Below are 10450 nucleotides of genomic sequence, written 5' to 3'. Positions count from 1 at the left end.
TCATCGTTGAGCATAAGTTATGTTTCCGGATGAATTCAGGTTTACATTGGACTTCCTGGACAGGCATAACAGAGTATGGCGCAAACGGTATGAGTGTTTTGATGCTGTTCATGGTTAAGTGATGTGTGGGTGGATCACTGTGACTGGCAGGACACCTTCACATGTGTCGATGGGCAGTACTACAGTGACAGCATCATGGAGGCACACATGGTGTATATATGTATGTATGTATGTATGTATGTATGTATGTATGTATGTATGTATGTATGTATGTATGTATGTATGTATGTATGTATGTATGTATGTATGTATGTATGTATGTATGTATGTATGTATGTATGTATGTATGTATGTATGTATGTATGTATGTGTGTGTGTGTGTATGTGTATGCGTGTGTATGTGTGTGTATGTATGTATGTATGTATGTATGAATGTGTGTGTATGTATGTATCTATGTATGTATGCATGTGTGTGTATGTATGCGTGTGTATATCTCTATGTATGTATGTATGTATGTATGTATGTGTGTGTATGTATGTGTGTATGTATGTATGTGTGTATGTATGCGTGTATGTATGTGTGTATGTATGTGTGTGTGTGTGTGTATGTATGCGTGTATGTGTGTATGTGTGTGTGTATGTGTGTATGTATGTGTGTATGTATGTATGTGTGTATGTATGTATGTGTATGTATGTATGTATGTATGTATGTATGTATGTATGTATGTATGTATGTATGTATGTATGTATGTATGTATGTATGTATGTATGTGTGTGTATGTATGTGTGTATGTATGTATGTGTGTATGTATGTGCGTATGTATGTGTGTGTATGTATGTATGAATGTGTGTGTATGTATGTATCTATGTATGTATCTCTGTATGTATGCATGTGTGTGTATGTATGCGTGTGTATATCTCTATGTATGTATGTATGTATGTGCATGTATGCGTGTGTATGTATGTGTGTATGTATGCGTGTATGTATGTGTGTATGTATGCGTGTATGTATGTGTGTGTATGTATGCGTGTATGTGTGTATGTATGTGTGTATGTATGTATGTGTATGTATGCGTGTGTATGTATGCGTGTGTATGTATGTGTGTGTATGTATGTACGCGTGTGTATGTATGTGTGTATGTATGCGTGTGTATGTATGTGTGTATGTATGTCTGTATGTATGTGTGTGTATGTATGTATGTATGTATGTATGTATGTATGTATGTATGTATGTATGTATGTATGTATGTATTACATTTTTGACAACAGTAATTAATGTTCTGAACTTTACGTACATGTACACAACGTTTGCACTAATGAATACAAACAGTTGGTGAATGTTTGGCTGTGAAGGTTTTATGGCTAGTTACCGCTGACTGTTTGCGATCAGTGTTTCTGTACTCCAATGCATTGTTGCCTCCGTGTAATTAGTATGGCCGAGTGAGCTCCAATAAATGAATAGATAAAGACCAAATATTTGACTCCCTCTCGGAGTTTCTTCAGCATGGGTCGGTATTTGTCGTAGTATTTACTCAGCTCTTCATGAACACGACAATTAGTTCAGACGTTGAACATTGTCTGATAATTTCAGTTTGGTGATCGATGGTCGTACAACTGTCTGGGCCTCTTGGGGCGGCCCGTGTTTGGACTGGAGTCACCCGTATTACGTCAAACGTGACCTGATGAGGGTTATGCTTTGTGATGAGGTTAGAGAAGTGCATGATTTAATGGTCTGGTCTGTTTCCGGCTTTGGTCAATATGCTGGAGAGGGAGAAACCGACAAAGAGGGAGAGACAGTCTGTGACTGACGTTCTGCCTGTGGAATCCCGGTTCAACACGACCTACATGTGGAAAGTGAATTCCGAAGTGTTTTGGTAGAACCCCCGAGACGAGTGATGTTGGAATGTTTTTCAATTTGCTTGGTAAAATCCCCTTTAGGATGTTTTCATTCTGTAAAACGTGAAGCGTATGTGTGTGGTAATGGTTTTGGAAGTCGGTGTTGAGTTATAGGCGGATCCAGGGGTGGGATGGGTGGGGTGTGCCCTAAATGTTTATTAAATGACCACTGAAACTCTCGTGAAAACGGGTGAAAATGAAGTGTGCGCGAACGCACGCACACACACACCTTTCACAAAAAAAGCTGTATCCGCCCCTGTGAGTTTGACGTGAGAGGAAAACACGAAGTGGTACTCGTGATATACGTTTACGTTAACCTAGAAACATATTCAGGTCGGAATGGGATTCGAACCCATGATCCCAGGTTTTTGGCAACCTGGTAGAGGATGTGGGGCTGGTATTAAATGTTCAGGACGAACTAGAACCACAGGTCATGTCGAACCGGGATTCGAACCCATGATGATCTCAAACTAATGAACGCGGTATTCTGCACAGCGAATTGCAACACCTTAAACGACCAGGCAAACAGGAAAGTGAGGCTGCAGAATCATGGGTTGCTGTTACTATTCCTGTCAATGAAAATGCCACAATATGTCGATGTCACGTTGAAATGTAACTCACTCACTCACCAAAAGTTTCTTATTAATGTTTCAAATTAACCTTTTAATTTAAGGACAGTGGTTGCGTATCTATGTTAATGTGAAAATATATTTAAGGAAACCATTTTTTAGCAATTGCATAAAAAGATAACTCTTTACTTGTGGGACAAAATTTAAATGTGAACCTTTATATATCTGTCGTCAAAATATACTCCAGCCAAATAGAATTATCGTTGATGTGTCAAGACAACCAGTAGAGGATAAATGTACGCGTTGAGATCCGGGTTAGAATTGATCTTCAGTAACCCATGCTTGTCGTAAGAGGCGACTAACGGGATCGGGTGGTCAGGCTTGCTGACTTGGTTGACACATGTCATCGTAGCCCAATTGCAGAGATCGATGCTCATGCTTTTGATCACTGGTGTGGAGTTAAACAACAAACAAACAAAAAGGGTAAAATGCTCATTTTTCTTCTTGCATAACGACGAACCAGTGACTTTTTCACACTATCCATGCGTTATATACCATGTTGCTAAGAAATGGAAATTGTAGTTTTATATAGTTTCTTGACCATACATTGAAGGTGTTATTTTATCGTTTGTTTCTCAACAAAACAATACATGTGAAAAAGAAAGGGTGATTTGTTGTTTATAAGCAGTGAGAATGCCACATCCTTTTAAAGCATGGACATATTGCAGTACAATCATGTTCTGCCGTTATCCTTTGGTAATTATGTTTCATTCGGCTTCAATCGGCATATCCCGTTTCCCACATAATACTTCGGGTAGTGATAGTGTTCGCTGTGTAAACCCCTATCAACCGACCCCACCCATCGTCTCTGCAACCTGAAAGCCGATTTTAACAAAAGATGTTAACGCTTCATAATCTTTGGTACATAAGTTTATATCAAGTGATCTGTCACGACTGTAGGATTGCGATCAGTAATTTGATATCCATGAATCTTTCATGACTTTCATGAATCAATATTCAATACCGATTCCATCCCAAGAATACTGAGATGACCGACGCGATTGAGTTGAGGCGATTGAATATTCTTATTCAGTAATATATTTCGTGCCGGATTGTGATCGAGGGGTTGTTAGTTTTGATCAGTAGTGTATCTCGATGCCCAGGTTGGGACGTTCATATTAAAACAATCTGTTCAACTGTCAGTATGATAACATAACCCTGTCTCGTCAAAAGCCATTATCTAAGTTTTATGTATTCCACTGATGGTTTGCATTATATCTACAAAGGGTATTACTTTTCCACTTATTAATCAGAGTGATATATTTGGGCCCCAAAGCTAGCTAGTGTTTGTCCAGTCCACAGGGGTTAAAGAGAAAGGGTCTATAGTGATTGATGGGTCTATAGTGATCCAGCGTCCTTAGCAACGACAATAATCGTAATAAACATTGAAAACACACACTATATGAAAAACGTGTTTGTTGATACCGATCTCAGTAATCACAGACAGCGTTTCTCTGACGCATTGACATTTGATATTTGAAAACGTGGCGATATTTTACGGCGTTCTTTTCAGAGAGGCTGCAGCCTGGTCGTATATCAAGGTGAGAGATTAAAGGTAGGGGGCCATTAAAATGACTGTTGTAAACAGGGGGCTTTCCAAAATTAATCATAACTCGGTCGGGATGGAGATATAGTTATATTTATTCAAAGTTTAAAACCTTAAATTTTAACATCATTAAAATGGTGGTTGCAGTGGCGGTCACGGTGGGGAGTGAGTGAGTGAGTATGGTTTTACGCCACTTTTAGCAATATTCCAGCAATATCACGGCGAGGAACACCAGTAATGGGCTTCACACATTGCACCCAGGTGGGGACTCGAACCCGGGTCTTCGGCGTGACGAGCAAACGCTTTAACTACTAGGCTACCCCACCGCCCCCAAAGTGGAGAGGGTCTAATGGGGGGATATGAGTGGTATATGTGTGGGAGAGCAGGGGTCACCTCTTCCCAACATATGACCAGTCCCAAAGGGTAGCAGATCCCTATTTGGGGGACGGGGATAGGGGGGAATCCCCAAATAATAACTGACAATTCCCTGAGGTACCACAGCCCTGCCTGAGTCTACTTCCAAATAGCATCCGTTGACATTTAACTTTTGTTTGTACTATTTTCACCTATAATTACATAACGAGGATCAATGACTGTCTGTTTTCAACAGACAAATCCAGCCAGTCGTTTAAGGATTTACGTCGGCTATTTCCACCCCAATATTACCTTAAAGAAGTTTCACTAGAAGCACAACCCTCATTTTATCCTATTGTGATAAGATAAAACGTTGTTTTTGTCTATGGCCTTTGTTATGATTGGATCACGGATCCGCCAATCGTGATAATATCATCGCGTTTGATCTCGCCACCAGAGGGCGTTTACCTAAAGTGCCAGTGTCCGCAAAGGTTTCAATGTCTCTCTTGACTTTGGAACGGGCAAAGGATTTGGAATTATACGTACGCTTCCAAATAACCCAACCTCGAATATTACAGACCTTGATATCCATTTGTGACCATGTTTTATACGTAATTATTCACTAGTTTCAAACAGACAGTACATTGTCTAAAGTGTATGATTCGTCTGCAGCTATGAACTATCTCACTTCGGGAAACTTGTGCACCTTTTATATCAACTCCTCCACCGTATGTGCCACATAATCGGTGATGACATTCATCAGCTATATTGGTAATATATCTTCATTTTAAGTTTGAAGAACACACAAAACGGCATTTACTGAGAATTATAATTGTGTTGTTCAGTAGAAAAGGCATAGAGTTACTCACCAAATAAGTCACATAATATGTGTCGTACGATCATCAGAAAATTTGGTATCCTAAAACGTGCAGAAAAAACTGCTTGTGTGGTAATTTCAATTCAGTCAATGAACAAATGTGATATTATATTTAAATAACCCACCACCGAAATTTTTGTGATCACGCCTACCAAGAAAACGGGGCGGTGGGTTAGCTAAGCGGCATAAAGCTCGTCACACCGAACAGGTTCGATTCCCAAGTAGGAACAATGTGTCCATCCACTATAGAGAAGATTTATCGGAACGTATACCCTGGAGAATATCGAGGATGCAATGTGTCATGTTTTTTTCCGCTATGGTATTGCAGGGACATTCCCCAAACTGGCATTGCACTATCACTATTTTGTGATTTGTAGTGTTGATAATTGTCACATATAAATAACAAAAATATACTGACGTACTAAAGAGAGTACTCACCCGGAGTTATTTTTTTAAATAACAACGAAACTATTTTGATACATATCATGTACAAACGATACAACAAAATCACAATCAAAACATCGTAAACATCCCAAAGCACCAAGTGGATGTCCTCCCAAAACTTCTACAGCATAAAACAACAGAGTTATGGTCCACTGCACCACTAATCTCCTGGCTATTACCTGTTGGGCATTGATTATAACAGTCCAGTTAATAAAGTGTGCACCAGGTGCATACTTTCTTTTGTACGTCAGTATATCTATAATATTTAAACACGCTAACATAAATAACACAACAATATGTGAAGAAGATACTTTATATTGATATTTACATATTCTATTTTACAGTATGTCAAGTTTAACACACGAGTGTATATTCCGTGAAGAAGTGTACAGGTAGAATGTCGGCAGACAGGTGGACAAGGAACAGGTGTCCGATATCACAGGCAGGAGTGGCACTCACAGACAGGAGCGGCAGGGGGATGCTGCCTTCACCAACAGACAGCATGCAAGGACGGCATCATGAAGTAATGTTTACATGATTATATATCATACATTATAATGAGTAGAAAAATACTGAGTGGGTGGCTACATATATTATAATAACGTATGTGTGTATTGAATTTTGTACCTTACTACACGTCTTGAGAAAACTTCCCAGGGGAATTTTATATCCTGGTGTCTTCGGTCTAAAGCGCTCGGAATCAATCGGTTTATTCCGCTAACTGCATAATACTGTAAACGTATTATATTTCGCGCAGGTTTTATTATCCGGGAGTAAACGGATTACTGTGTACTAGTATATCGCACAGATAGAGATTTCCTGTGAGTAAGCAATAAACGCCGCCTGACAGGTTAAGCCACTCTGTTTGTTTTCACTGCTATTAGTGGCGGCCAAAGAGACAGCTGGCAGTTCCGGCAATTACTGATTGCGCGAATAATTGACCGCGCGATGTAGTCTAAACTGTCAATTCCGCGAAAATTGCACAACGCGAAAATAAGTACGTTTACAGTACCTCGGGTAGCACTCGAGTCGGGGCATTCGTGACCAACTCGTGTTATTCCGGGACAAGCCGTCTTCTTGGAGGTTACGGAAAGGGGCGAGTGGTGACGAATGGAGTCGGGCGTATGCATTGATAAAGGGTCAAATTGCTGAGGTCAAGGTCTTGACCTTGGCCTTTGATATTTCCGGAATGCATTTGGAATGTTTGAGGTTTGCCGTTCCAGTTTGTCTACCCTTGTGACCCGTGATCGAAGACAGGATAACATTTGAAAAAGGGGATATTCATATACCATTCAGATCATTTCAAAACAGACGACATTATTTATTTACGCTCTCCATTGTGGGGATATTGGTTCCAGCAATGTGAGACAACTTATGGATCGGGTAGTCAGGCTTGGTAGCTATGTTGATAGCGACTCAACCTACCCAGACAGTTTGTCCATTGATATGGCATATCAATCACTGGATTGTCTGGTCAGCCGCCGTCATATGCCTGGAATATTGTTGAGTGCGGCTTTAAACAACACACACACATTTACGTTCTACACTTCCACGAGACTAAAGTAAAATGTCCACAATGTCGTTATTCAAGACATCACCTCAGTTGAATATGTATTTAAACCATCGTGGTATATACAATATGCGTCATTCGTAACAAAATAGCCATTTTCTGCAATGCCCTTCCAACATTGATTTACCTTGACCTTGACCTTGACCTTGACCTTTAGCATTCCAAGAAAACAACTGTCTAAGTGAAAATACCAAAATTAATGCCCTCATTAGACGAGGTAAGACGATAAACACAGCAACAAGTTCTGCAATATACAATAGTCTGTTATATATAATTATATAATCATCAACATGTGGCAATTACTAGCACGACATTATATAAATATATATATATATAGCAAATACGAAAATAACTAACATGAGCAGCTGATCTCGATATTCGTAACAATTATATTGAGATTCTTTGGTATCAAAACACATAACGTAACAAATATAACATGATAAAGGGTCCGCTAACACAAATAGCGTTGCAGGAAGCCATCAGCAGTTTAAACATCTTTAAATCCAAGAATTAATAACAGTTTACTGGAAAATATGATTATTATGTAACATTATTTAGCAGTATATTTATCTAACCTTTCAACTACGAGCACACAACGACTTGTGAAGATACGAAACTAGCACACAGCCCTAAAATAAAAAAGGAATATACCTTACGAATATACTTTCACCATAGTGAAACACACAGTCCAACAATTACACCAAACATTTCAATTGGCTCACATTTTTTTCTCACATATTATACCGTTATGCCCACTTTTATTACAATCATTACCTACTACAGAAATACTCTTCAAATCAAATGTCAAGATTTATTTTTAAATTATGAAATAATCGATTATTAATCCAAATCAAAGACATTATTTTATGAAAACGTTCAAAATATTAACTAAAACATTTCGAGTTATTTACTTTTGAGATTTATTACTGAAATACAAGCAACACAACCAAATGTCAAACACATGTTTTGGCGGGAATCAGGGATAAGTGTTGCGGGACGATTTCTGTGAAATCCAACCGGTAACGAACATATAGACCGTAGTCCTTTCCTTAATTCATTTACACAGTGAAATATCTTTTGTCCGGGCGTATTCATGTTTTCATTTGACAATTGTATTTGCACCTCAAAGCACAAACGTTATCAAAGCCTAAACACTCCAAAATTAAGATCCACAAAATACAGTTATACTACCCGTATCAAATACATCTACATCCAATAAGAATTTCTCTCTTGTTTATTTAAGTTTGTAATTAAACATAGGTAATCATTTTGTAGTTTACCTACCTGCAGTGTAAGCGTCCGGAAAAGCGGGTGTTCGGATAACCGAGGTCTGGACTTTGCCGGGTTTTCTTCCCTTCAGCAAGACTATGTCTACAATTCGCCTGTTTTGAACCACTTAACAACTCTATAGCTGAAACTATGAAATATACAAGTGCTTGGCGTTGCAGTAATGGGTGCTGATTGAGGTCTTGAACCAAAATGTCAACAAATCGGAAGAGTTGTCACCTGACAATATGAACATTAGCGAATCACATGCAGCTGAGAAATCTGTTTGCTGTAATTCAAAATGAAGCTGAATACTGACAAGATTTAGTAAATACTGTGCTGTATTGTGAACTAAAAACGGCCATACCCTGTGGATGTTTATAATTAATAAAAAAATAACATTGAAATAAATAAAGGACAAAACCAAACAAATGCAAGAATGAAATCACAGCCCGCAATGACAGAACCAGTTCATAGTTTAACTGTTAGACGTTGAGGTCATTACTCATTACTTCCTGGACTTGAAATCAAGGTGGAAAAAATACATCATACCAAATTACCACAATCAGAATCTTGATGAGGGCATTTTCATTCCGCTTCAACAAGATTACACATAACATTTATACTACTCACACTTTGCTTAGGATCACAAAAATTCGCAACTTTACTTAAACGTAGATTTATAATTTGAAATTGTATCCATTTAAAACTGGATAAATAATGATATGGTAACACATCTTTAGGAAAACAGCTACTTTAAGCTAACCGTATGTACACGATACATGAGTAACCTTAAAAATGGTTTTCATGGCACCAATCAACCATTTTGCAAATCATGGAACGAGTCATTGACAAGTACACAGCACCTGTCAATAGCAGGTATGGGATCCACAAGATGCAATGACATACTGAAACCTAGGATCCATGCTTAAAAAGGCTTAGATATTTAAACCAAATATGACACATCATAGTTTTCTGTTGAATCAATGATTTGATCCTAAGCAAATTGTGAATAGTATACATTTCTCTCAGTATTTTAGATATATGTTCGGTATTGGAAACCTTCTTTGGGTGTCAACATGCCCATTTGTTGCGACTTGCCAAAAGCACCTGGCGCTTCTCGACCCGTGCTCTAGAAGGCTTGGATGTGCCCATACGCCTGCAGGGACGACATGATGACGTAGAAAACCCACAGGAACACGAGGAACACAGCGCACATAATCTTGGGAATCTTACTTCCGCCCAGCTCCGCTTTACCGAATTTGGCGACAAGCCTACGGATGACCAAAAGTCCCAGGGCCAGAACAGCACAGATGGTGTACAAGGTGACGCTGAAGCTCAGAGAACCTGCTGGTACCTCGAATGTCTTGCCCTGAATAATCAACAATAATGTCATTTGTTTGGTTACACGTTGCCATGATACGTCAGGGATCGAAACAGTGCTTAAATATTTTCAATGTGCCTTGACGGCACGCCTAAAATTATAAAAATAATACACACTATAAGCCATTTAAAGGAAAATCCGATATATTTGACAATTCAAATTATCAAAACTATTTATATCGCCGGTACTATCAATCTTACAGCTTAACATGGGCGTGACCATTTGAATGTGTAGTCATGGTGCTGTTCAGGAAATCCAGCTCTCAAGTCTACAGATTTCATTATGTTTACTGTTATTATTTTATTGCATCATCACTGATTTTCACGAGGGCACACCTAAACTGTCTGTCTGGTGCTCTGTGGTACCCTTCGAAAGAATTGCATTCCTATCCCTGCAAGTGAATCATGATTCATACGGGTCCAATGTGGGTCTGGGATCCACAGAGGTGTGTTCCTGGCTTGTTATCAGCGTTCTAATTATAGGT

General features: G+C 38.9%; 1 protein-coding gene across 1 annotated transcript in view; it reads right to left on the bottom strand.

Annotated features, from left to right (window-relative positions):
- Nucleotides 1-9534: 9534 nt before the first annotated feature.
- Nucleotides 9535-10450, bottom strand: part of LOC124259860 (sodium/calcium exchanger 2-like) — a 39562-nt gene continuing 38646 nt past the window's right edge. Inside the window, exon 11 of the mRNA XM_046694075.1 lies at nucleotides 9535-9954. Coding sequence (XP_046550031.1) covers nucleotides 9715-9954 — 240 coding nt within the window. The 3' untranslated portion in view covers nucleotides 9535-9714. The remainder of the gene's footprint in view (nucleotides 9955-10450) is intronic.

The sequence above is a fragment of the Haliotis rubra genome, unplaced genomic scaffold, assembly GCF_003918875.1.
Source record: "Haliotis rubra isolate DU_JTF1 unplaced genomic scaffold, ASM391887v1 Scf74, whole genome shotgun sequence".
In the NCBI taxonomy this organism is placed as follows: domain Eukaryota; kingdom Metazoa; phylum Mollusca; class Gastropoda; order Lepetellida; family Haliotidae; genus Haliotis; species Haliotis rubra.
The sequence above is the reverse complement of the archived record's forward strand: the minus strand, read 5'-3'. Positions and strand labels throughout refer to the sequence as shown.